Source organism: Sus scrofa, chromosome 17 (assembly GCF_054392235.1).
Source record: "Sus scrofa isolate SSC_HxYL_T2T_F1_AM1 chromosome 17, Sscrofa_HxYL_maternal_Yorkshire_Landrace_v2.0, whole genome shotgun sequence".
Classification (NCBI taxonomy): Eukaryota; Metazoa; Chordata; class Mammalia; order Artiodactyla; family Suidae; genus Sus; species Sus scrofa.
Window position 1 is genome coordinate 58984686 of NC_139399.1, and position 27405 is coordinate 59012090.

Genomic DNA, 27405 nt, shown 5'->3' on the forward strand with positions numbered 1-27405 from the left:
CTCTACTACAGGCCACGGCCTCAGGCATTTACTTCCTCCCTCTTCCGCCTGCAGATACAGTCACCCCCTCCCCAAAGGAGACCACGCAAATGTCTAATACATACAATCATGGCTCACGATCCAAAGGCACGCACTCTGCCTCCATACACAGAACACACATTGTGGAACAGCATCACTCTGGCTAGTGATCGTACCTGTCTGGCCTCAGTTGCCACCTCTGAATAATGGGCCAGTAATAGGACCTGCTCATTCTGGCTGTTCTAAGGGTCAAGCTAACATATGTGGGAAACACTGAGCACAGTGCCTGGGAAAGCATAAGGGCTCAATGCAGGGCAGAAGAAAGGCATCTCTTGGTAGGACAGCCTTCTCAGACCAGGCTAGGACCGGAGTGAGGCAAATGAAATGCCTAGGGTGCCACGTGTAAGAAGATGCTCACTCTCTGGCCCTGCAGACCCAGATTCTGGGAGCCACAGATCTCTGCTTCCCTCTGCTGGTCATGCTGCAGAATGACATGTCTTCCCTCTGCTCCCAAGGATCCCTGACCCCCACCCTCAGAGCTGGCTGCAAGGAGGGCACTTCGCCAGCGTTGAGGGACAGGGCCTGCTTCTGTCCACGTGGGAGTCTCAGTTCCTTCACCCCTAAAATGAGGTATGAGGACCTGTCTCAGTGCATGGCAAACAGGAGGCACTCCTCAAATTTCAATGTCTTTCCCTCAATACCAGCATTTAAGGAGCACCTACTGTGTGCGAAGGACAAAGGAAGATAATTGAGACTCAATCCCTTCCCTTCATGGACTGAGAGGGTGGAGAGGGGAGGGGGAAGGAGGCCGGGAATGGAGACCGAAGCACAGTGCTGCCCCATTCAGCACCCACTGGGGGCCTCATACTGTTCTAAACACCTGCACAGCACAAAGTTCCAGTGGGAGGCAGCCAGGCTTGTGCAGATCCATCCGGCCATTCATTTAATAGGTATTTGTTGAGCACCTACTGTGTACCAGGCACAGTGTTGGATGCTGGAGAGAAATCAATGACCAAACGGAAGACCCCTGCTCCCAGGGAGTTCTTCACATAGAGGAAATGGGCAATAAGCAAGATAAATAAGTGAAATATATGTCACTTGGTGATTCTTGCTGTACATAAAAAAAAATAGAGTGAGAAGGAGGGAGAAGGCAGGCTTGAGAGGGTTTTGATTTTAAATAGAAGGGCAGGGGCCTTTGGGGCCATTTAGGGACTTTGATTTTCTCTGTGGATGAGAAGTGGGAGTCATGGGGGGTTCTGAGCAGGAGAGGACATGGGGTGACAGACAGACAGGAGTCCGGGATGACTGACTCCCTGAGGCTCTGGGGATGAATCCAGTGTCAGACGTGTCCATTGAGAGTTGCCTGTTAGTGTGGATGTGGAGTTTGGGCTTATCTGAATAAAACATCTTGCATTGACCCGCCATATCGTGAGCCTTGGGCAAGCCGGTGATCCTGGCTGCCAATGCCGTGGGTATTATTACATGGACGCTGGAGGGAAGCATCATTTCTGAAGTCTTGACGCCTCCGTGGACTGCTGCAGTGTCTCATGAGGCCACCAGGTGGCGCCAGCGCACAGCAGGCAGGCCGGAGGCTGCTCACAGGGGACACAGCCCCCCAGCATCTCTCAACCAGCCACGTTTGGACAGGATCATTCTCTGCGGAGGAGACTGTCCCATGCACTGTGGCATCTTTGGCCTCCACTCACTCAGTGTTAGCAACATACCCTCATGCCGCAGTGTGACAACCAAAAAGTCTTCGGACATTGTCAAGTCATCCCCCAGGGGGAAAAATCTACCCTTGCTCTTCTCAATCCCTGTGTGCCAGGCACACTGGCCTTCGCTAAGCTCCTCCCACTCATCAGCATATTCCTGCCACAGGACCTTTGCACTTGCTGTTCCCTCTGTCTGGAATACTCTTCTCTCCAGAGGCTGGCATGGCTCCTCCATTTCATCTAGGTCTCCACCTCAGAGGCCCCTGCCCCACGGTCCACCCAACTACGTAGGTGTGTTTACAAAACACATCAGTAGCAGAAAGGATCTTGTTGAAGTGTGTTCATTTTCTTACTCTTGGTCTCCCCCCACATGGTAGACACAACCCTGCCCTCTTTTTTTTTCCTTTTTCTTTTTCTTTTTACCGCTGCCCCTGCAGCATATGGAAGTTCCCAGGCTAGGGTCATAGCAATGCCAGATCCACATCTGCGACCTATAACACAGCTCCTGGCAACCCTGGATCCTTAACTCACTAAGCAAGGCCAGGGATTGAACCCATATCCTTATGGATACTATGTCGGGTTCTTAACCCACTGAGCCGCAACGGGAACTCCCACCCTGCCCTCTTGAAGCTCATGTTCTAGTGAGCCAGAGGGTCAGGAAGAGCCTCTCTGAAGTGACATTTGAGTTGTGACCTGAAGGACGAGATGGGACCGGCTGTGGGAGAAACTGAGGAAGGGTCTGTCTTCACAAAGGGATTAGCAAGTGCAAAGGCCTGGAAGCGCTCAACCCCCAGAGCTCCCTTAGAGCAGGCCTGCTGTGCATTTGGGTGGGGGGCTCCCAGGCCGTGCACAGCTGCTGGCTGAGAGCCTCCGAGCTGTCAGGAACCCTGTGGTGTGGACAGGGGCTGGGCTGGACCTGGCCGCCTGTTTACTCACAGCCAGATGAGAAGGGTCCGGGGCAGCCCGAGTGGGCGGCTCCCTCTTGTCAGCGCCCGGGAAGCTCTGGCTGGAAACAAGGGAAAGTCTGGGGCTTCCCAGGAGACTCGAGGGCCCTGGGTGGGGAGAGAAACGTGGCAGCCTGGTCACCTGGACATGCGGGGCAGCTGTGTAAAGACTTTGAGGTCCCACGGCCCCGTCCAAAGTCCAGCCCTACACCCCTCACTATCTGAGTGACCTTGGCCACATCTCCCCACTCTGAGCTTCTGTTCCCTCAGCTCTAACACAGGGTACAAAACAAGCCCGACCTGATAGTGTGAGGCCACATGGGAACTAGGTGTGATGTGGGGGGAGCCTGAAAGCGGGGTCCAGCCGTGGTGGCCCGAGGCATGCAGGGGAGCATGGTGTGGGCTTCTGGTCCCGAGAGCCCGGGACTGGCCCAGGGCTCCTGCTTTCCAGTTTGGCAGGTATGCCGTCCCTTCCTGCCTCAGTTTCCCCACCTTTAAGGCCGGGAGAATGAGAGGCGGTCACAGGACAATGACCGTAAAGCCCGCAGCACGGGCGCTGCACCGTGGTTATAGATGTGGGCTCCAGGGCTTCGGAGGGCAGCCACAGGAGGGCAGGTGGGAAGTGTAAGGGCGTGTTCCCCACAGGCTAACAGGCCTTTCTAGAAAGGCCTGGCTAAATGGCCGAGAGAGCAGTGCCCACACATAAAGAATGCATCTGGGTCAGCCTGCTGGGTTCATCCCCTGTACTAGCTGTGTGTCCTCAGGCAAGTTATGAAACCTCTCTGCGCTTTGGTGCCTTAAATGACACAGGGATAAGATCATCACCACTAGGCCATGGGTGGGTGTGAGGTCCTGAGGGGAGAAGGTTCATACAAAGAATGGCCGACAGGCTGCGGGCCTGATGTGATGACACAGAACTGAGTAGGCTTCGAGGCCGCGGTGCTGAGGGGTGGGGAACAGGGACGGGATAGGGGCCTGGAAGGGCCAGGAGGCAGAGCAGGCAACCCCTGCATGCTTGGGCGAACACTGACCAGCTCAGCAGTGGGGCGAGAAAGCGTCTCTCAGGCTGGGGGAGCAGCGAGAGCAGAGACCACCCTGAGAATGGAAAACTACAGAGGGGCCGTGGGTGCCTCAGATCCTCCTAGAAAAGCCAGCTGGACCCCAATAAGGAGAGAGGACATGTGGAGATAAGGGAGGTGGACTTTGGCCTGGGGCAATAGGGAGCCATGGAAGGTTTGGGAGTTGAGGTCCTGACTGTCCTTTCCATGAGGGACTCGTGGCGTAGGTGGGACCCTCCACGGTAGAGCTTCATCCCCAGCACCCAGCTTGGAGCCTGCCCCACCACAGGCATTCGGGGAAATGGTTTTGACAGAATAAATGAAATAATGAGCACCTGGGAAACCCACCACTTAAAAGCTGGCCCTTATCTGGCTCCACCCATAGAGCACTACATGCCTTGAGGGACTAAGAAATAATTCCAGGAAAATCATAGTAGCGAACGTGCATTGCACCTACTGTCAGGGATCGGGAAGGGCCGAGACGTAAACAGGTCTCGTTCCTGCGTTTGCGGGGCTGACATTACAGCAACAGAGCAGGAGCAGGCAAACAGGTGAACAGGAGCCTGAGGTGATGAGGTCTGGAGCAGGTGAAACAGGAGTGAGAGCGAGTGATGGGGGGCAGCTCGGGCGGCCTCTCTGAGGAGCCGGCTCTCGGTGGAGTTGAAGGAAGAGCCATGGGAGGAGCTGAGGGAAGGACATGCCGGGCAGGGGACCAGCAGGTGCAAATGTCCTGAGGTGGGAATGAGCTCAGTGAGAGGGAGGAGCATCGAGCCCAGAAGGGCTGAGAAGGGAAACAAGGGGGCAGGAGGCCCTGTGAGACCCGTGGGAAGAGGAGGCAGGACTTTCCTCCATGTGCCTCGGGGCACCGCTGGGGGACGGTGAGCAGGGGACTGGCTTGGTCTCATTCGCATTTTATATCCTCCAAGCAAACAGCTTCACCAGCATCATCCCCATTTCACAGATGAGGAAACTAAGGCTCCAGAGTTTGCATGATTTACCTTAGGTCGCAGAGTGACTACAAGGTAGAGACAGGATTCAGCCCGCGCCTGCCCCTCTCTGGGGCCTGCAGGGCAGGAGGCAGATTGGAAGATGTCTGCTGGACCCAACACAGGTCCCCTGAGTCACCAGGCTGGGCCCAGAGCTAACTTCTAGCAGCCAGGAGCTGCCCTGAGGAGGTGTCCCTCACAGGGTCTGTCCTTGGTGTCCTGCCCCAGTGGCTGCAAGCACGTCCACACCTTTTCAACTCCCCAGGCAATTCTGGCCACTGCCACCTGGGCCTCACGTGTGCCTGTTGTCCCTCCCTTGTCCTATGTGGAGTCCCAGCCCATGGCTGACACTAGCCAGAGAGCAGAAGGGCAGGGCAGGTAAATGCAGGCAGGGGAAGCCCCTGTAGCCCCACAGGGTTCAGCAGAGGCCAAGGCTGCCTCACATGACCCAGGGACCCAGGCCCCATGCAGATGTCATAACCCAAGAAGAGGGAGACTCCGGTGGCAGAACTTGCCTCCTCTGAGACAAAGAAGGGAGGGGAGAGAGGGAGGGAGAAAGGAAGGGAAGGAGGGAGGGGAGGAGGAAGGGAGGAGATATAAACGACTGTACACTTCTCATGTCGCTTAATCCTCATAACAAGCAATGATGATGATACCCATTTTGCAGATAAGTAAACAAAGACCCAAAGAGGCAAAAGTCTTGCCCCACATCCCTGAGCCAGGAAGGGGCAGAGCTAGGATCAGATCCAGGCCCCTCTCATTCTGGAGCCCCTCTGCCTGCACCTGGTAGCCCCTCAGACTCTAAAGCTTTCATTTTTGTCCCTGCAAAGCACAGCACTCTGGGCCAAGCCTCTAGAGGCCGCCTAGGCCTGGCTGTGGACCCTGGTGCAGGCAGGGTTGGTCAGTGCAGTGAGGTGGGCCTAGTGGAGCCTGGTGGCCTCTCTGGGGACAGCCACAATCTGTGGTTGTTGACCATCAGACTTCCTCCCTGCTGGAGGCTGCTCTGTCCCTAGGGCCCATCCCCGGCCCCAGGCCAGGCCCAGCGCAACATACAAGTCATCTGGGGCCCAGGTGACAGAGATCGGTGCCCAGAACATGCCTGCGACCTGCCCAAAGTCACACGGGGAGAGAGCAGGTGCAGCGGTGATGGTGGCCAGGGGACAGGGTGGCGCCTCCTCCTGCTTCTTCAGGGCTGTTCTAACAATTGCCTCTTCTGTGCAGCCTTGGTGTCTCCCTCTCCCAGGACCCCTTGTGTTAAAAAACACAAAACGCCTTCCCTTGAGTCCATCATCTTCCCACAAGCGTCCTATCCCTCTGTCCCCACACACATCAAGTTTCTGGTGAGAGTCCATACTCCTGGGTCTATTTCCACACCCCGTCCCCATCTGTGTCCCCTTTGTGCCACCAGATGGCTCCCAAGGTCACACTCCTGTTGCCAAGTCCTGCTGTGGCCTCCAGGCTCGTGGTCATTTCTCAGCAATGTCCTCCAAGCTCTGTCTTTGGACCCTGGCCACTGGCACTCCCCGGGGTGACTGCACCCATTCTCCTGCCTTCAAAAGACATGTGCATGAATCTCATGCTCCCATCAGCATCCTGCTCTCACCCAGGCTCTGGACTCGAATATCTAATTGTCTGCTTGAAACATCCTAAAAAGACATCCTGAATTTCCCCGAACACTTAGTCCTCCCCCCTCCCCACCCCCAACTGACAGAGAAGGAGTAGGAGGGTCACACAGGTAGTTGGAGAAGCCCCCTAGGGCACTTGGGGAGACCCTACAAGCCAGTCATCACTCAAGAAAGCCATCGGAATGAAGCAGGCTCGCTTAATTATAAAACCATCAATAAAAGCATGAGACAGGCCTGGGGTCATTAAAGCTAAAAGGAGGCCTGCATTCAAGTTCAGCAAGACAATGATCCTTAGGACCAAGGACAGGAATTTCAGGGAAAGATGACCCTCCAGAGTAGGAGGCCCTCGTTACCCAGAAACCTGAGCGGATTCAACGTGTTTTAGCACATGTGCTGCTGACTTGAATAAGCGCCGTGACAGTCCTCGCTTGACCTCATGGGTCAAACCCTCTCTTACTGGACACGATGCCAAGGAGGAGCTAATGACATGAGCCCGAAGTCTGCTCAAAGAATCGGGAAGGAGACGGTCCTTTGGCCCTCCCCACTTTTCCTGGATTATAAAACCGTAGCCCAGCTAATCCTCAAGGCAGAGCTTCTTTGCCTGCCTGATTGTAGCTCTCACAAGCATCCTATCTTAATAAATCGTTTTCTCTCTCTTTTCTTAGGGCTGCATCATGGCATATGGAGGTTCCCAGGCTAAGGGTCAAATCGGAACTGCAGTCGCTGGCCCACACCACAGGCACAGCAACTCGGGATCCGAGCCGTGTCTGCGACCTACACCCTAGCTCAGGGCAGCGCCGATGCTTAAACCCTGAGCCAGGCCAGGGATCCAACCTGTGTCCCCAGAGATACTAGTCAGATTGTTCCCACTGAGCCACAACAGGAACTCCAATAAATCTATTTTTGACAGGAACTCCAATAGATCTATTTCTTGCCGAGCACTTTGTCTCTCACTGAATTCCTTCTGTGCTGAGACACGAAGAACCTGAACTTCAGTACGTCCAGACACCGGGTGAGTGATTTTAATTAAAAAAACTGTGGCTTCGAGTCCCAGTCTGGCTTTAGGCTGGGTTTGAGTCCCGGCCCGTGGGTTCGAGTCCCAGTCTGGCTTTAGGCTGGGTTTGAGTCCCGGCCCGTGGGTTCGAGTCCCAGCCTGGCTTTAGGCTGGGTTTGAGTCCCGGCCCGTGGGTTCAAGTCACAGCGTCAAAAGTCAGTTCACAAATTCCAGTCTTCGCTCCTTGTGACCCTCCCACGGCCTTAGACGCCAATGTCAGCATCACCCAGGATCCCTCTGGATCCCTCATCACCACAATGGGTCCTGAATCATCCACTTGGCTGAACAAGATGCAGAGAGAACAGATGCAGCAATGACGGTGGCCAGGGGACAGGGTGGCGTCCCTTCCTGCTTCCTCAGGGCTGTTCTAACAACTGCCTCTTCTGGGCAGCCTCAGTGACTCCCTCTCCCAGGACCTCTTGTGTTAAAAAAGAGGTCCCTCGAGCCATCACCATCACGCCAAGCCTATAGTTTCCTTGCTGGTTTCTCTGCCACCACATTGCTCCCCAGAGCAGCCAGAGGGAACGTTGAGAAACATGAAACCAAACATGTCGCTTGCCTGATGGGAATGTCTAGGAGCTCCTGGCTGCCTGTCCCTGAGCACCAAAGTTCTCACCATGGCCTGCAAGGCCCTGTCTTTTCCCCCTCTCTCCCCTCCAGCTGCAAAGGCCTCCCTCTACTTTCTCCAAGCCAATTCTCTCCTGCCTCAGGGCCTTTGCACTTCCTCTTTCTTCTTCCTGGAACTCTCTTTCCCTTGTTCTTTTCATAACTTCCTCTTTTTCTTCTTTTTTTTTTTTTTTTTTTTCTGGCTGCACCCAAGGTAGGCAGAAGTTCCCCAGCCAGGGATCGAACCCACAACCAAAGCAGTGACAGTAACAGAGGTTTGATGAGTAAATAAAAGAATTAAAGAGTGAGTTTGAGAAGCCAGCAAGTGAAAAGGCTCAGACTCAGAAAGCTCCACTCTCCAAATTTAGACTGAAAGTAGTTTCACTGTTTCAGGCCACTGCTCCTGGTCAGGGTTTCAAAAGTGCTCAGAGGTGGGGCTTTTGTGGTGATAGGAAAATCCGACACTTGGCAGCAGTCTGTAGGTGGTGTCTCTCGGGAAGGGATGAGTTGAATGATGACCCTCGGAGCCTCCAACTGTAAGAGCAGAGCAGGGTCCGGTGAGTGAAAACACGATCCCACGTGATTTTGACCACAGCCAGCAAGACCTGCAGCCCTGGCAGCAAAGGCTGCCGGGATTTCCAGCCGTGTTGTCCTTCTTCTGGTCTTTGCACACCTCTCAGGCCCTTTTAAAGCTCTTGGTTTGCAGGTGGGACAGGAGCAAAGCTGTGACGGCAGAGACACGGCTATATGAAGCCATGTGGCTCGCTGTCTTATGTTGTGTGTTTACCTGGAGTGGCACTGGGGGCATTGAAATTACAGAGAGAAGAGACAAAGGCACCTCCCACAGTCCTTGGTGTCCCCCCTTGATGCTACTACTGACCACTGTGACAACACCCCAGGCCTGACGTGAAGCTTCCAGTGTTTGACAGATGCCAACGCTCCCTTCAAACCAGGCCCCATGACCCCACGGTAGGGTGGCAGGAGCTGTTCCTTTAACAATCATGTGGCTGAGGAAGGATTCAGACTTCCCATCACCTGCGAATTAGCTTCCAGGGCAAACTGTTCATTTTTGCCGCTTGTGAAGTGAATTCTGCTCCCTGTTCTGGCTGAAAACGTCCCTGGGAGGATAGGAGCCAGCTCAGGACAGCACAGCTCAGCACCCTTCTCGCCCTCTTGGCCACCTAGCCCTGCCCCACTCAGCTCCCTGCTGCTGCTGCACGCAGCACCGGCCGGCACTGGCCAAGGGATCTCCAGGACAGTGCCGGGTGGCCGGGTTGTAGGAGCCAAAGGGAAAAGCGGTCCCTGTTCTGTGGGGAGGCGGATGGGGAGGAATGGGGAGAGTGAGAAGCAAATCTGCTGCTTTATTTTTCTTTTTTGGCCGCCCCAAAGCATGTGGAGCTCCTGGGCCGGGGGTCAGATTTAAGACCTAAGCGGCAGCTGCGGCAACACTGCATCCCTAACCGGCTGTGCAGGACCAGGGATGGAACCTGCGTCCCAGCACTCCCAAGACGCTGCTGGTCCCGCTGCACCACAGCGGGAACCCCTAAATCTCCTGCTCTTAGTTTTAGAAAGAAGAGGGACCAGGAAAGATGTTAGGGTGAGGGCTCCCACTTCTACAACCAGAACTCCCAGGGGCAGGCTCTTTGCTTCTCCGGGACTCCATTTCCTTAGCAGTGGTTCATGTTTTGTAAGGACGCATTGAGAAGCTAAGAAGACGGTAGCTGGGTAGGCAACCTTTCCTCTCTCTCTCATAAAAATATAAAATACAAAACAAATATTTTAACACCTGCTATCACGCCCTGCCCTGAATGGCCAGGAGAGCCCTCAAGAATTTACCAGGTAGAGGGTAAGATAGCTAATAAACCAGTGAACACACAAATGAACAAGGGGACTGAGTCATCTGGTGATGAGGTGTAAAGAAAAGTCACACAGAACTGGGACGGTCGGCTGCTGCAACCTGGGTGTTCAGGGAAGACACCCGAGGTCGAAGGAGTGCTCCCAGCAGAGGGCAGAGCCAGGGAACACACCCCGAAACTAATGTCCCCAAACAACGTCAGCTTTAAATGCACTCCAATTCTTGACTTGCTACCTTACCTAAGCAGTGCCAGACTCACATACAAAATTTAACCTTTTAAGCTGAATTCGTTGGCCAAGATGCTGGCACAAATTTTCCTGCAAAGCTAGACCGCAAGCAGTTTAGACTTTGGGGTTCATACATAGTCCCAGTCACAAGTCAACCCCTCACTTCTGCCACTTTAACTGGAAGCTGCCGGAGACAAGATGTGAACCAATGGGCATGGCTCTTTGCCAATAAAACTTTATTTACAAAAACCGGCAGCAGGCTGGCCAGAGTTTGCCAACCCTTGAGTTAGGCTAAAAATTAACAGAACCATGGATGGTGAAGGAGGATCACAGAGCAAGAAAAGAGTCCAGGAAAAAATAGAGGCAACGACATGTACTGGCCGGTTTATCAGCTTGTATCACATAATAGCAAAGCCGTAGAAGGAAGTCCAACCGCCCAACAAGAACAGACAGAGCTGCCAGGCTCTGCGGACACAAAGGAAAAGGAAGTGACAACAAAGAGTGACAGGTTACACAGAAACACGGAAAAGCAAGGCTGACAATGAAGAAAGGACACACCACAGGAAGGAGGTGCCGATTACAATATAGAATTGTACACGTTTTGATCCTGGCCCACGGCTGCAGAGAGCTACCTGCAGACTGCGTGCAATGGTGACGGCGGGTACATGATGTTTTCGTAGCTCTCATTCTGCCTCCACAAATGATCACAAACAGAACGGAGGCAAAACTTTTTTTTTTAATTTACAAATTGATTCCACAAATATGTAATAAAGACCTACTATGTTAGGGGCTACCAAGACTTAAAGTGGGGATAATGGCCACTCCTCTTGGATGGGGTTATTATTATTATTTTTTTTTTAGTGAAAACATTTCATAGGAAAAAAATGTATCTTTTTTTTCTGACTTAAAAGCCAAAACCATCTGGAAAGCTTGTTAATTTTAAAAACCTCATGAAGACAAAAAAGAAAAGAAAACGGATGGTATGGATGGGGTTATGGAGAAGAAGGATTTTATAGTAATTTTAAAAATGTTTAAATTGTAAAATATACATACATTAAAGTTACCCTCTTGACCATTTCGCATGGACAGTTCAGTATTGTGAAATACATTCACTGTTGTGGGACCCGTCTCCAGAACTTTTCATCTTGCAGAAATGAAATTCGATTGTGATGGAACAATAACCCTTCACTTCCCCTGCCCCCCCAGTCCCTGGCAACCACCACTCTACCTCCTGTCTTTATGGATTTGACTATTCTAGGAACCTCATGTAATGGAATCAGGCAGTATTTGTCTTTTTGTGAATAGCTTACTTCACTTACCATAATATCCTCAAGGTTCTTTTTTTTTTTCCCCTGACCTACAGCAGGTAGAAGTTACCAGGTCAGGGACTGAATCTGCACCACGGCATCAACCTGAGCCACTGCAGTGACAATGCCAGATCCTTAACCTGCTGCACAAAAAGAGAACTCAAATTTCCTTTGTTTTCAGGGCCGCACCTACAGCGTACAGAGGTTCCCAGGCTAGGGGTCTAATCGGAGCTACAGCTGCCGGCCTACTCCACAACCACAGCAACATGGGATCCAAGCCATGTCTGCAACCTACACCACAGCTCAGAGCAATGCCGGATCCTTAACCCACTGAGCGAGGCCAGGGATCGAATCCGCAACCTCATGGTTCCCAGTTGGATACGTTTCCGCTGTGTCACGATGGGAACTCCTTTTTTTGAGTGGGGGGCACACCTGAGGCATATGAAAGTTCCTAGGCTAGGGACTGAATTAGAGCTGCTGCTGCCAGCCTACACCATAGCCACAGCAACACCAGATCCGAGCCGCCTCTGTGACTTACACCACAGCTCATGGCAACATCAGATCCTTAACCCACTGAGTGAGGCCAGGGATTGAACCTGCATCTTCATGGATACCAGTTGTGTTCTTAACCTGCTGAGCCAAAATGTGAACTACATTCTTTTCTTTTTAAGGCTGAATAATATTCCGTTATCCCTACCACATTTTACTAATCCATTCCTCTGCTGATGGACACTTGGGCTGCAGCCCTATTTTGGCTTCTGTGAATAATGCTGCCATGAACATAAGTGTAAAATATCTCTCTGAGACTTTCCGTTCTTTTGGATATATACCCAGGAGTGGAATTGCTGGATCATGTGGTCACGCTTTAATTTTTTTTTTAGGGCCACACCCACAGCATATGGAAGTTCAGGCTAGGGGTCAAATCGGAGCTGCAGCTTCCAGCCTACACCACAGCCACAGCAAGATCCAAGCCATATCTGCGACCTTAACCACAACTTGCAGTGACACTGGATCCTTAACCCACTCGGCAAGGCCAGGGATCAAAGCCATAACCTCCCAGAGACTGGTCAGGTTCTTAACACTTTGAACCACAAGGGGAACTCCTATTTTTAATTTTTTAAAGAAAGACTGTTTTCCGCAGCATATGCACCATTTTACATTTCCACCAACCATGCACAAAAGTTGCAATTTCTCCACATCCTCATCAACACTTATTGGAGGCAAAACAGTTTAGAACTGAAATCTTAGGGGCACCCTGTCACGCCCTAACGTGACAGACTGATACGCACTACGAAATGGGGTTGGTTTGTTTTTGTCTTCTCAACTGGATTGGAGAATAAGAAGTCTTATTTTGCTCCCTGTTCAATTCCCAGTCCAGGATTGGATCACAGTAGGACCTAAGGTACTGCGTATGGGCTCAAATACTTGCCGAATGGAAGAACAAATAAACCATCTCGATTTGACAAGGAAAGAACCAGATGAGATAAGATGAAGGTCGAAAGAGCCAGAAACACACCAGCCCTTAGTGAAGTCACATTCATTTCTCGGATCCTGCTTTCCCTTTTTTTTTTTTTTTTGTCTTTTGTTGTTGTTGTTATTGTTGTTGCTATTTCTTGGGCCGCTCCCGTGGCATATGGAGGTTCCCAGGCTAGGGGTTGAATCGGAGCTGTAGCCACCGGCCTACGCCAGAGCCACAGCAACGTGGGATCCGAGCCGCGTCTGCAACCTACACCACAGCTCACGGCAACGCCGGATCCTTAACCCACTGAGCAAGGGCAGGGACCGAACCCGCAACCTCATGGTTCCTAGTCGGATTCGTTAACCACTGCGCCACGACGGGAACTCCTGCTTTCCCTTTTGGAGAAGGCAGGTGACAGTACTTTCCACCCGAGATCATTGTGAAGAGTAAGTGCAAAGAGGAAGGGAGTTGCTTGGCGCAATGCCTGGCACGTACTAGGTGGTCAGCCAATGGAGGCGCCTCCTTCACCACCACGGTGACGTCACTATAAAGCGCCGTGTATAAATCCAAGGTACTCTTGCTATTAAAGCCTAATTCTTAGTCCAACTCACCCACAGAAGTAACTTGGAGCCAAGATTCCTAGCTGGTGACAAGATCGCGGACGTTTCTGTCAAAAGAATAATTACAATGGAATGAAATACAAATACCGGAAAATAGAAAAATGCCGTGAGATTTGTTTGCCTATCCTCTAAACATTTTTCTTTTTGTTAGGATATTTTTGGTTGTAACCCCACTGACTAATAAAAATGAAGTTGCAGGATCATGAGTTGGTCCTGGGTGGAGAGAATGGTTCAAGTTTTCTCTGAGAAAAACGTATTTGGCCATTCCGGAGATTAGACTTAATATTGTAAAGATATTAAATCTTCCCAAATTAATAATTCAGCATCATGTCGATCATAAGCCTATATCAATTTTAATAGAACTTGACAAAATGAATCTAAATTTCACTGGTTTAAGAAAATACATGAAAATAGCCAAGAAAATTTAATAATAGAGAATTCCTTGGTGGCTCAGTGGGTCGAGGATCCGGCATTGTCACTGCTGTGGTGTGGATTCAGTCCCTGGCCTGAGAAGTTCCATGAGCATAGCCAAAAAACTAAATTATTAGTATTTTTTTTTTAAAAACAAAAGCCTTTTTTTTTAATATAATGATTTTTTTTTCCATTATAGCTGCTTTACAGAGAGCTGTCAATTTTCTACTGTACAGCATGGTGACCCAGTTACACATATATGCATACATTCTTTTTTCTCACATTATCATGCTCCAGTTTAAGTGACTAGACGTAGTTCCTGTGCTACACAGCAGGATCTCAAGCTAATCCATTCCAAAGGCAATAGTCTGCATCTATTAACCCTAAGCTCCCAATCCATCCCGCTCCCCCCTCCACTTGGCAGACACAAGTCTATTCTCCAAGTTCATGATTTTCTTTTCTGTGGAAAAGTTCATTTGTGCCGTATATTAGATTCCAGATACAAGTGATATCATATGGTATTTGTCTTTCTGACTTACTTTACTCAGTATTGAGAGTCTCTATTTCCATCCATGTTGCTGCAAATGGCATTATTTTGTTCTTTTTTATGGCTGAACAGTATTCCATTGTGTATATATACCACATCTTCCTAATCCAATCATCTGTCAATGCACATTTGGGTTGTTTCCATGTCTTGGCTATTGTGAACATTGCTGCAATGAACATGAAAAACTAAATTATTTTTTAAAAAGAAAATTTGGGCGTTCCCACTGTGGTGCAGCAGAAACAAATCCAACTAGTATCCATGAGGATGTGAGTTTGATCCCTGGGCTCACTCAGTGGGTCGGGGATCCCGCATTGCCACAAGCTGTGGTGTAAATTGTAGACGCAGCTCAGATCCCGAGCTGCTATGGCTGTGGCATAGGCTGGCAGCTACAGCTCCAGTGCGATCTCTAGCCTGGGAACTTCCATATGCCGCAGGTGCAGCCCCCAAAAGACAAGAAAAAATAAAAATAAATTTTAAAAAGAAAATTTAATAACAATGATGAGGTTATAAGTTGATGTTCACTTTGACCTTTCAAAGAGCTATTCACTTACGATTCATGGACTTTTCTGTATGTATTCTTCACTTCTAGGAATGCTTACATTTAAAAGTTGGAGGAGGGTATGAAAGGTGAGAGACACTTGTCTTACAAAAACATACTCTAGGGACAAATATAAATCATATAAAGCAGAAGGAGACAAATAGCTCAGTAGAATGCAAGAATCTTGCTACAGAATTTAGTGTAGGAGACATGGTATTTCAAAAAAGTGAGGAAATTATATATTACAATAAATACTGTTGGGACAATTGGCAGTCCATTCAGAAAAATGACAAAATCAATTCCAGGGGATGAAAGAAATAAAGGGCATGGTCTTTTGTTAATGGTAGGAGTGTTCATTCATGCTGCCTTTTTGTAGGACAATTGAGTGTGTTCCATCAACTTTTAAAATGTGTAAATCCTTTGTCCCAGCAATTTCACTCTTGTGGATTCTCTCAAGCTGACCTACTTACACATGTGCACACAAATTCATGTGCAGTGGTGTTCACTGTGGTGCATAGAATGTGACAGTGGAAACCTAGAAACAGTGTCCATGTCCAACAGAAGTGGAATAGCTGTGGAGTTCCCATCGTGGCACAGTGGTTAACGAATCCGACTGGGAACCATGAGTTGCAGGTTCCATCCCTGCCCTTGCTCAGTGGGTTAACGATCTGGCGTTGCCACGAGCTGTGGTGTAGTTTGCAGATGCGGCTCAGATCCCACATTGCTGTGGCTCTGGCGTAGGCCGGAGGCTACAGCTCTGACTGGACCCCTAGCCTGGGAATCTCCATATGCCGCGAGAGCAGCCCTAGAACAGGCAAAAAGACCAAAAAAAAAAAAAAAAAGAAAATAAGTGGAATAGCTAAATAAATTATATCCATCCATACAATGGCTTACTACAAGCAGCCATTCAAAGGAATAATACAGGTTCATTCATTCATTCATTCATTCAACAAATATTCATTGAGGACCTACTATGTGTCCAGACTGGTTCTTGGCACCGGGGATAGAGCAAAGAACAAGACAGCCTCTACCTTCATGGGGACTGCATTCGAGTGGGGCTGACAGCCAATGAACAAAGAACGAATAAACAGAGAGTAGGACTCAGAGTAAAAAATCTTGTGACGCAAAAGAAAGGCATTAAGGGGTGGAGCACGTAGACTGGGAGCCCAGGCAGTGCTTCTGGGAGGGGGATATTTGAACTTTATTCGAGAAAGCTCTTCGTTCATGGAGATGAGATATCTGAGATACAGTTGAGATTAAAAAACAAAAGTAATTATAATTTGTTTCTTTTTTAATTAAAAAATTTAATAAAAGTATAGTTGACTTACAATGCTATGTCAGTTTCTGCTGTACAGAAAAGTGACTCAGTTATTTACAGTTCTTCAAAAGTATACATGTCAGAGTTTCCGTTGTGGCTCAGTGGTTAACGAACCTGACTAGGATCCTTGAGGACTCGGGTTTGATCCCTGGCCTCGCTCAGTGGGTTAAGGATACGGCGTTGCCGTGAGCCGTGGTGTAGGTTGCAGACGTGGCTCAGATCTGGCGTTGCTGTGAATGTAGTGGAGGCTGGCGGCTACAGCTCAGATTTGACCCCTAGCCTGGAAACCTCCATATGTCGACGGTACAGCCCTGAAAAAAAGAAAAAAAGTGTACGTGTCTTTATCTCCCTGTACATCCATGTAGATATATAGGTACAGATACAGACACCAGCTGAATGGCTAACGCTAAAGGGAGAAAGATTTAAAACATTTTTTTTTAGTGAGCTTGTGATCACGCATTAATTTTATAACAAAAATATTTGTGAGCTATGTTTGTGAACCAAATCTGTTGAAAGCACATTTGCGGAAGAAGAAAAAGAACGAGGAGGAGGAAGAGTTGCGTAAGTAACCTAGGGGTTCAGAGCATTTACCTTGGGGTGAAAATGACCTGGTGCTCAGATCCTGGCTGGCTCCATCAGCTAGTTCTGTGACCACAGGCAAGGGGTGGCTTCAGTGGCTTCCGTGCAGCAGTTGCTAACTGGGGGATTTCGCTCTCCCCGGGGACACGTGGCAATGTCTGGTGACATTTTTGGTTGTCACAACTGGGAGGTGGGTGTTCTGTGCTACCGGCATCTAAGGGTAAAGGCCAAGGATGCAGTGAAATATCCTCCATTGCAGAGAGGGCAGCAGCCCTCCCAGCTCCACCCCGTACAAAGAATTATTGGGCTCAGAATGTCAAGAGGAGAGATTGAGAAAGCTCCATCTAGAAAAAGGAGCAGTCTACCTTGAGGGCTAATTTCGTGCTCAATTAGCGCAGCCCCCGGGCACAGAAGCAGCCCTCAGTAAGTGGGAACTACTATATTTATGACTGGACTTCCCCCAAATTAAAAGAACATTTGAGCGGGGAGGAAGTGGTAGAACCAGAAATCAGTTCTGCCAAATGCTGATTCTGGTGACTCACTGGAAGGGACCCCTGATTCTTGTGACAGCAACCTGGGGCTTCACAGGGTGTTTGCAATTTAGGGTGGCCTATGAAGGGCTCCTAACTTCTCCTGGTTTTGGTTTTTGCTCTGGCCTCACCCTCTGCTACCAGTTCAGGGGGACTCCTGCTGAATTAGTCATTGTCTCAGGGATATTCAGCTATCTCTCTCTCTCTGGCGGACATCTCTCTAGGGTTCAAAAACACACTCAGGTGTCTCATGTTGGAAAACCAAAATCAGAACGTACCCTGCAGAGTTCCTGTTGTGGAAATGAACCTGACCACTACCCAGGAGGATGTAGGTTCCATCCCTGGCCTCGATCAGTGGGTGAAGGATCTGGTGTTGCTGTGGCTGTGGTGTAGGCAGGCAGCTGTAGTCTGATTCGACCCTTAGCCGGAGAACTTCCATATGCTGCTGATGCGGCCCTTAAAAACACACGAAAAAGGAGTTCCCGTCGTGGCGCAGTGGTTAACGAATCCGACTAGGAACCATAAGGTTGCGGGTTCAGTCCCTGCCCTTGCTCAAGGGGTTAAGGATCCGGCGTTGCCGTGAGCTGTAGTGTAGGTTGCAGACGCGGCTTGGATCCTGCGTTGCTGTGGCTCTGGCTTAGGCCGGGGGCTACAGCTCCGATTCAACCCCTAGCCTGGGAACCTCCATATGCTGTGGGAGCAGCCCAAAGAAATAGCAAAAAGACAAAAAACAAAAACCAAAAAACACACACGAAAAAGATGCCCTGAGCCTCACACACCCCCTCCAGCTTCAGCCTTCTTCGTCTACCCCTTCACATGAGATTCAAGAAACACTTGCCCTCGATGCTGCTCCGTTCCCTCCCATCTCCGTCCTCGCCAGCATGGCTTCCCCTGCACCCCATTCCAGCAATGGGTGTTGCCTCAACCAGCGTCTGCCCCGATGCTCATCCTTAATCTCCATACCTCATCTTGCACCACATCCCTGCTGCATTCAGTGCTGTTGGCCCCTCCCTTGAACAGCCTTCCCTGGACCTCCCTGTCCTATCCACTCTCCTTTTCCTCCCACCACCCTTCCTGCCTGCCCCGCTCACACACCCTCCTCTTCCCAACTGTTGCTAAATAGACATCCCAGAGGCTCGGGTCAAGGCCAGCTTGCCTTCTCCCTCTCTGTGTGCTTTTCTACTCTGGACCTGAGCAATCTCATCCTCTCTGAGACCTTCCCTTATCTGCTACCCCAGAGACTCACACATCCATCTGTGGTCCCGACCGCTTCTTCGAGTCCCAAACTGGAACACGAACAATAGCCTGTTTGCCATTTCTGCTTGGTTGTCTCAAAACCCCCTGAACTCAACATACACATCAGATCTCACGATCCTCCCCAGGGTCCTGGACTGATTCTAGTGCCCTGGTAAAAATGGCCTTGGTACCCACACAAACGGGGAAGCCAGAGGCTTCGTGGATTCCCTTCCCAGCAGCAATCCGTGTGCAGGCCCGGCATTCCTCCAGCCTCTCTCCATCCCCTCTCTCTGGACTGCACACCTGCCTCCCGGTAACTGCATTCACCTACCTGGCCCCTACCTCTCCCTTGTCTCTCTACAACCTCATTCTCCCTGTAGCCAGAGACATCTATTTGAATGACTCTCTACTTGTATCACGCAAGGCCCTGCCTACTGGAAACTCTTGAATCCACGGCCTTGAAGATAAAACCCAAACTCTACCTTGGCTCACAGGGCCCTGCACGGCCCGGTCTGCCCTGTCCATCTCCCCAGCCTAACTGCCCACTGCACCCTTTGCCCCCTCTGCTCCCGCCTTACCGGCTCTCCTTCGCTGCAGCTCCAGGGGGCACCCTGTCCGTCTCCCCTCAGCTCACCCACCACACCTCAGGGACGCCCTCCCTGCCAGGCACCCGTAGTCTGCAGTAATCTCCTTTACAGACCTCATTGTGCTTGTAATTTACATCAGACCCTCCACCTGGCATGCAGGCCAACAGGACAGTGAGCTCTGAGGCCACTGACCCTTTATTGCTGCTAATCACTATATCCCTCGCACCTGGACAGAGACCATCACACGTATTAGCGAGTGGTCAACATTAAACAAAAAGGAGCTATGATTACAACCTCCAAGTAGAGTCAGGCAGACGGAAAACCCCCTACTGGCCCCAGAGCACCTTCTAGAGGCAAATTCCATCGACCCCCCGCCCCACCCCTTGCCCAGGTGTCTTATTGGACTTGATGGGCATCACCTGGGCCAGTTCTGGAATGAAGACCCAAGCGTGGGTGGATGACGGGTAGTGAGGGGGGGGTTCGCTGCTGCGGCGACATCAGCAGCGTTTTCCACTCGACTGGTCTGACTGCAGGGCTCGGGCTGGCAGTATTTCTCTCGGGTCCACCCCGAGGTCAGCCCTGCCAAGGCTCTAAGATGCCAAACTGCCCCAGACAAACACAGATGACCACCAATGTTTGGTTCTTGAATATGTATTTTTTACTGAAAAAATCATTCATAAATTAACATACAAAAATGTACAAACACATGAGTAAATAATGTAATGACAAAGGACTATTTCTTGTGAAAAGTGTTTTTTAAAACATCTTTAGATTTCAGTGCAAAAATGTACCCCTGGCACCTCTTAAAACATAACAGCAAGCTCAAAAAACTGTAGTGATGGAAATAAGCTAGCTACGTTCAATGCCATCGTCGATGGTGAGTGGATACAATCAGTACGTGTGGCTCTTGCTTGGCTATTCATGTCTGTGTAGAGGAGCTCTCACAAGTCCCTGTAATGTCAAAAGGAATAGTTTTGCAGCCAACCCCACCCCCCGCCCGCCCCAAACAAAAAACCAAACACGGTGTGCAAGGAAAACTCTTCCTGGCACAGAAAATCAAGAGAGACTGATTTAAGGGGTCATCCATCGGTAGCCTTAAAGAATTTCAGCTGCCAAAAGGACAAGGTCACATTTGGTTCTTATTGGTTTTTTTTTTTTTTAAAAAAAACATGAGAATTTCACACTACTAACAGCACACGGGCCTGGCTGTTGTTTTTAACTTTTACGTTTCCCCACGTGATACTCCTCAGCTCTGTGGATACACGACTCACAGTGCACAGTGAGAGATTTCACACGATCGAACAACTTCCCACATGATGGCAAGATGACGCTACTTGGAACAGTGGAAGGAGACTTTTCCTTTTGTCCTCAGATCAGCATTTTCTTTTTGAAATCGCGTGTTAGCCTTTGGCCAACATTTTGTTCTTGGTGGCAAATATGTTAACGACAGGCTTCCAATGGAATCACTTTTCACAACGCTGCCGAGGGTACACGCGCCATCCTTGACCAAGGATCAGTCTGACCTGGCAAACCCTTCCAGAGGGCATCGTAATCTCATCAAACTCAAGGCAGCTCACAGCCCTCGGAGAGAGAAGTGGCAGTGCCAGCACAGAGGCCGAGAGGTGTCTGGAGGAAGGGGGGAAAGAAATCTTTATTGCTCTATGCACCCTGTGCCAAAGGAAAGCCAGAAGAACTTCTCTGTGTCATGTTCCCTCGTGAAGGTCTTTTAAAGCAGGAAATGCTCAAAACTCTGAAAACATTATGATACAACTTACCAGCGTGTTCAAGGGCAGGATACCTGCTCTCTCATATGAGCCGGTAAGAGCTTCACAATGCAATTTATTTTCTAAATAGCACTTTACTCTTCAAAAGAAAAAAATACACAACAGAACACAAGGCCTGGCCTATCACTCCCACAGCTTGTGGGGATCATATGTCCATGGAACCAACACAGGCAACAGAAAAAACCCTAACCCATGTGTATATACACAAATGTCGCCCCTACACACGCATCCATGTAAACCATGAAAATTAAGGAAGTTGAAGGCAAACAAGGCAATTAAAAAAAATATGAAGTACTCTTCAGAAAGTACTCCTCATAATGATATATAAATATGTTTTATGGAAAAGGAGAGGGGGTAAGAACTGATATTTTCCAGAATTTTGCAGAGGTCAAAGGGGACTCTGAGGCGAGGGGTTTGGCTCAGGGGAAAAGAGAGGCACGCATTCAATGCAATTTAGAATCTGACTTCAAAAAGCACATGGGGGTGTGAACAGAGCACCTGGGCTCTTTCTTGTGTCCGTCCGGCGGCTTAGTCTAATTCCAAAGCTTTGATTTGACCAAAACGGGATCCTGGCTGATCTACAGCCCACAAGTGTCACCTGCTCCCCGGATGAATTCTTCATAATCTGGTTGCTTGTTATTCTATGTTCTAGTTAATAACGTTCACAAAGAATCTTTCCAGAAACCGGTAAGAGAAATGTTCAGAGGAATCACTGAAGCTAGCTGGTAGTTTAGGCACAGATTTCAGAAATTGTGGCCATGTTCCCCAAGAGCGAGCGAGCGAGGGAGAGATAGAAGTAGGAAAAGCCAACAACCACACTCTCCCTTCATGATGATCAAAGGACAAGACACACAATCCAGAGCTCTGGGGTGCGTGTAGAGCGGGCCCACCTGAAGGGTTTGCTTGGAGCAGGAGAGCAGTGTTCTAGCACGCGGCCCCCTGCTCAGCAAACGACTGGGGCTAGAGTGTGCCTGCTCGGCATGGGAGGGAGAATCCGGAGCCAAAGTGAAGAGCAGGACTTTTGGATGGGGGATGGGAGGGGGCGGGAGATACCGGTGATAAAGACCGGACTGTTTTGTTGTTTTTTTGTGACATGCCCTATATCCACTCCCTTCCAAAGTGACAGCAATTTTGGGAGATGATGTTATTCCATTTTAGCTGAGTTCCTGCATCTGCCAAACAAACACGGGATCTAATGTGTAAATCCTCGGTTTGAATTCGAGCCAGCTAGAAAATTAAATTTTAAAAAGGCATTTTACATGGCTTATTTACAGTTATACTTCTTCAAGAAGTGATTGTTATATGTCTATTTATCTTCCCAGATCCCTCCCCTCCACCCCCAATCCCCACCCAAAGCAGGTCAATTTTTTTTTTTTTTTTTTTTTTTGTAAAAAATGAAACCAAAGAGAACACCAGAGATGTAGGAGAATGGCGTGTGGAGTTTCACTTGCTCTTCCTAAAACAGCTGCCCAGTGGTGGGTCTGCCTCTTTGCTCTGAGGGCCAAGAAGCTCCAAAGGCCATTCGCAGGAAGAGGCCGGCAGCGGGACGGTGGCGGATCACAGTTCTGGTTCTGAAGACTGTGGCTGAGACGGTTCGTCGGGGCAGGCGATGGCGGGGGTAGGGGGAGAAGAGCAGCAGGACAGACGTCTGTCTGGTGAAAAGAGAAAGTCAGTTCCCGGGCTGACCCTCTCCACCCGGGGGGTCGGGTCCAAACGGTGAAGGCGTTTTGTGCGTGTGCTCTGTGTTCACATTTTTCCCTTGAACCCTGTGATCCTTCATTGGATGCTGGATTTCTGTTCTCTTCCTCTGTGGAGCCCCGAGACATGTCGTCAGGCTGCTTTCTTGGTGGTGGCGGGTGAAGCAAACACATATTCTCTCGTCGTCTCAGTACTCGGTCACCTGAGCCAGCTCGGGTGTCAAGTTGACAGTAATGTTCTTATACAAGGCGTCGTATGTGATGTTCGCAAAGTAGTTCAAGTTGTTGAGGCCGTCCAGCCCTTGCCGTTCTTTGGACTTCCTCAGCAGGGCATACCTGTGAAGCAGAGAACAGAGGGGGGCTCTGAGCACGGGCCCAAGCTCCTCACGATGGGGACATGGAGCAGAGCAGACCACAGGAGGGGGCACAACCCACCATGGTGCTTCTGTGCCACGAGGCGGGCGACTGGCCATTCAGCTCCTCCAGGCTAATGAATGTCATTATTATAACCAGAAATGCCTCCTACTTCATGCCAGGTGCCCTACTTACCACAGCGTTTCATTGAATGCTCTTGCCCCCTAACAGATGAGGAAACCAAGCCTCATCATGGTAACTGGCTTGGCCAAGACCACAAAGCGCGGAAGCGGGAGGTAAGCTATGAAACACATCAGATGAGAAAAAGTTGTCTGTATCCGGTGCCCTCCTCCTCTCATGAAAAAGAGAGTTCACGCAACCACGGCTGTCTAGAGCACAGTCCTCCTTGCAGCTAACGAAAGACAGAAAGAGCCATTCTTGACAACGCAGAGGTGCACAGTCCATGTGCCCCATTCTGTCCAATCTGGAATTTCTGTATTGAAGGTATAGAGGGCAACAGAGCAGCTGCGACCACACCAACAGAAGCTCAGGGGCACCCTTCCAGCATCAGAGCTTGCAGAGAGGGTGCCAACTCCTTGTCAAGTGAGTGTGAGTTACACAGAGACCTTAACCTGAGTGGATTTTTCTCCACCTCCCTGACAGCCGCAGAGGAGACCACAAAGCTTAAGACGTAGCCTGAGGGATTTCCTTAAAGGATCTTAATATCCAAATGTCCACCTATAGTCTGATTTTGCCCCCAAACACCTATCTACACTTAAAATATATGTAGGAACTCTGAAAGAGCTGTCTGAACACGAGCTTGGAGTGGGATCGGGAGTAAGCCAAGGGGCTGTAATGCTTGGGGACACCTGGAAATGCAAAGTATACAGGATATTTGCATGAGGAATAAACAGACTCCACCAACCTTCCAAGAAACTGGACTTCTCCTCGATGGTGATAAGGAATGGACTTGTACTTCCCGGTGTCACCTTCTGGCCGACTCACAGAATAGCCTGCATTCTGTACTCTGGGGACAAAGAGGATGCACTTTTGGGTAAAATGATCAAGTCCTACATGTGACCCAACCTATCCCAAGGCTGAGAAACCCCAAGGTGAACAACAGAACTTCTTCTGCATCTAAACACTCAAATCATTTCCCCTCTATATAAGTTCACAGTTTTAGAAAAGTCTACGATACAATAAAGTTTTGAAAAAGAAAAGAAATTCGAAATTCTTGAGGGTCTCAGTGGCGATGACAACTATGTGTGTGTCCAGCAGACAGGTGCACATGTGCTCCCTCTGGGCCAGCTTGTTGGGTCCCATCAAAAACATGTTCTCCCCCGTGGGTACCACCTCTCCCTCCACAACCTACTACAGAGCAAGTCAGCAAAGTCAATCCCCAAGTGTTCTCCCCATTGAGGGAGAACTTAGTCTCCGCCCACCTCCCCTCATCACCATGGAGAGAAAGTTATTTACGTGATGTCCTCCAATCTAGACGTAAAATGTCACCATTTATGAAAAGTCAACAGGAGGGAGGCGGAATTTAGAGCAGGTGTTCAGGATATTTATTCTTTTTGGGGGGGTGCACCCACAGTATGTGGAAGTCCCCAGGCCAGAGACTGAACCTGCACCACAACAGAGCCTACATAGTAGTGACAATGCCAGATCCTGAATCGGCTAAGCCACCAAGGAACTCCTGGATTCTTAATATGATAAAGATAAGCCGTCCCAAGCTGGAAACTTGACAGAGCTCCAAGAAATACTCAATACATGGAGGTAGACTGTGGACATCTATGTGAAATTCATGGTCATTTTCACATTTTAAATCTGTGAAGGAATATTATTTCAACATCCTCCTTGACTCCAAATTATACTCTCATTTTGATATACAGTCAACCCTCAGTCTCCAGCTGGGAGTTACTGGTCCCAGCATCCGCTCCGTAGATACCAGAATCTGTGGCTGTTCAAGTCCCACGTGGTCCCTGCACATTCTCCAGTACATCTTAAATCATCTCTAGCTTACTTATAATACTGAATACAATGCTATGTAAACACATGCCAGCATGTGGCAAATTCAAATTTGGCTTTTCAGAACTTTCTGTTTTTTTTTTTTTTGGCTTTTGTCTTTTTTGAGGGCCGCACCTGCGGCATATGGAGGTTCCCTGGCTAGGGGTTGAATCGGAGCTATTGCGGCTGGCCTACACTGCAGCCACAGCAACACCAGATCCGAGCCACACCTGCAACCTACACCACAGCTCACGGCAACACCAGATCCTCAACCCACTGAGCAAGGCCAGGGATCAAACCCGCAACCTCATGGTTCCTAGTCAGATTCATTTCCACTGCACCACGACGGGAACTCCTGGAATATATTTTCGTCTTTTTTTTAGGGTTGCACCCTCAGCATATGGAGGTTTCCAGGTTAAGAGTCAAACTGCTGGCCTACGCCAATAGCCACAGCAATGTCAGATCTGAGCTGCGTCTGCAACCTACACCATGGCTCACGGAAGCACTGGTTCCTTAACCCACTGAGCGAGGCCAGGGATTGAACCTGTGTCCTCAGGATGCTAGTCAGATTCATTTTCCGCTGAGCCACGACAGGAACTCCTGGAATTTTTTTTTTTTAATGAATATTTTTGACCTGTGGTTTCCTCAAATTTGGAAACTGTGGATACAGAGGGCCGAGTGTGTGAAGATACATTCTCACTCTCACTTGATAAATATGCATATGTGGAATGCCCACTACTGTGTGCTTGGACCTGTGCGGGGTGCTGGGGAAAACCAGCCACAACCTCCTGCACTGAGAGGTCCCCTGCTGAGCTGGAGAGAGAGTAAAATGAGAATTAGGACAGATGTCCTGGGAGAGCTCAACTGGATTTAAAAACCAGTCAAACCAGTTAAATGTATGGAAAAGCTGTTCATCCTCACTAGGTTCCTAAGAAAGCCAAATTAAAAGGATGGCATGCCATTTTTTACCTCTCAGACTGAGAAAGAAAATTGTCTGAAGCGACTTTGCCCAATAGTAGCCACAAGCCACACGTGGCTACTAAAGAGCTGAAACATGGCAAAAATTTAGAAGGTTGTTTATATCCAGTGCTGGCAGTGGTGTAAGAAAACCTGCGTACCAAAGCATTGCTGGTCAGAATCTTTTTGAAATCTTTTCCAGAGGAAAATTTAGCAATAATTGTCAAAATTTAAAGTGCATTTACTTCTGATTTTATTTCATTTTATTTGCTTTTTAGGGCCATACCCACAGCATATGGAGGTTCCCGGGTTAGGGGTCAAATCAGAGCTACAGCTGCTGGCCTACACCACAGCCACAGCAACGCCAGGTCAGAGCCACGTTTGTGACCTACAGCACAGCTCACGGCTACACTGGATCTTAACCCACTGAGGGAGGCCAGGGATCAAACCCACATCCTCATGGATCCTAGTCGGGTTCGTTAACCTCTAAGCCACGACAGGAACTCCAAAAGTGCATTTACTTCTTGACTCTGCAGTTCTGCAACTGGAAATTTAAAGAAATATTTCCACAGGGGAACAAAAGATGTTCAAAATTAAACAACAATGTTCACCAGTAGGAGAGGATTAAAATAAATTGTTATCTGCACAAAGGAATACCATGCAATTGTTAAAAATAATGAAATGGGGCGGGGGTGGGGTGGGGTGGGGTGGGGTGGAGGAATTCCCGTTGTGGTGCAGCAGAAATGAATCCCATTAAGAATTATGAGAATGTGGGTTCAATCCCTAGCCTCAGTGGGTTAAGGATCTGGTGTGGCTATGGCTGTGGCTGTGGCGAAGGCCGGCAGCTGCAGTTCCAATTCAACCCCTGGCCTGGGAACTTCCATATGCCACGGGTGCAGCCCTGAAAAAAAAAGAAAAAAATGTATATATATAAAATAATGAAGTGGGTCTGTCTACATTAATACGGTTGGAAGGGGAGAAGGGATGTGTCTGAGTTGTTATGGATGAACAGATAGACTATATAGAAAGAAACAGCTTGTTCAAATGGCTGCGCCCTGGGAAGGAAACAGGATAAGAAGGGGGATTAAGATTTATGCTCTTTGTTTATGCATTTTTGTATCATCTGGGTTTTTACCAGCAAATACTACTTTGTGGTAACAACCCCAACCCATCTTTTCCTAAAAAAAAAGCTGAGCTAAAAAGTAGATACAGAGTAGAAATCCTTTTGGTTATTTGTTACTTGTTTACCTACTCTGTAAAACTACTACTTTAAGCCACCGACACAAAGGATTGTTCACACAAACTTGTGTCATACAAGCCTCATCTGATGGCAGGGATAAATCTGTGTACACACAACTAACATCTGACCTCTGGTTTGGGGAGGCTTGA

The 27405-nt window shown here is 49.3% G+C and overlaps 1 protein-coding gene and 1 long non-coding RNA gene across 4 annotated transcripts in view; both read right to left on the minus strand.

The window, feature by feature from the left end:
• LOC146395360 (uncharacterized) overlaps nt 1–19614 on the minus strand; it is a 39898-nt gene extending 20284 nt beyond the window's left edge. Inside the window, exons 1-5 of one of the 2 annotated variants that reach the window (XR_014832726.1) lie at nt 19209–19318; nt 16877–17078; nt 14422–14595; nt 13463–13518; nt 10749–11535 (exon numbers count right to left, since the gene is read on the minus strand). This is a non-coding gene — a long non-coding RNA (uncharacterized LOC146395360). Of the gene's footprint in view, nt 1–10748; nt 11536–13462; nt 13519–14421; nt 14596–16876; nt 17079–19208 lie in introns of those variants that run through there. The other variant, XR_014832725.1, reaches the window with a different exon arrangement.
• A 238-nt stretch (nt 19615–19852) lies between these two features.
• The window catches only part of B4GALT5 (beta-1,4-galactosyltransferase 5), a 77207-nt gene continuing 69654 nt past the window's right edge, over nt 19853–27405 (minus strand). Inside the window, exons 8-9 of one of the 2 annotated variants that reach the window (NM_001444660.1) lie at nt 23978–24079; nt 19853–23034 (exon numbers count right to left, since the gene is read on the minus strand). In NM_001444660.1, the coding sequence (NP_001431589.1) occupies nt 22887–23034; nt 23978–24079 (250 nt within the window). In that variant the 3' untranslated portion in view covers nt 19853–22886. Of the gene's footprint in view, nt 23035–23977; nt 24080–26398; nt 26561–27405 lie in introns of those variants that run through there. The other variant, XM_085002800.1, reaches the window with a different exon arrangement.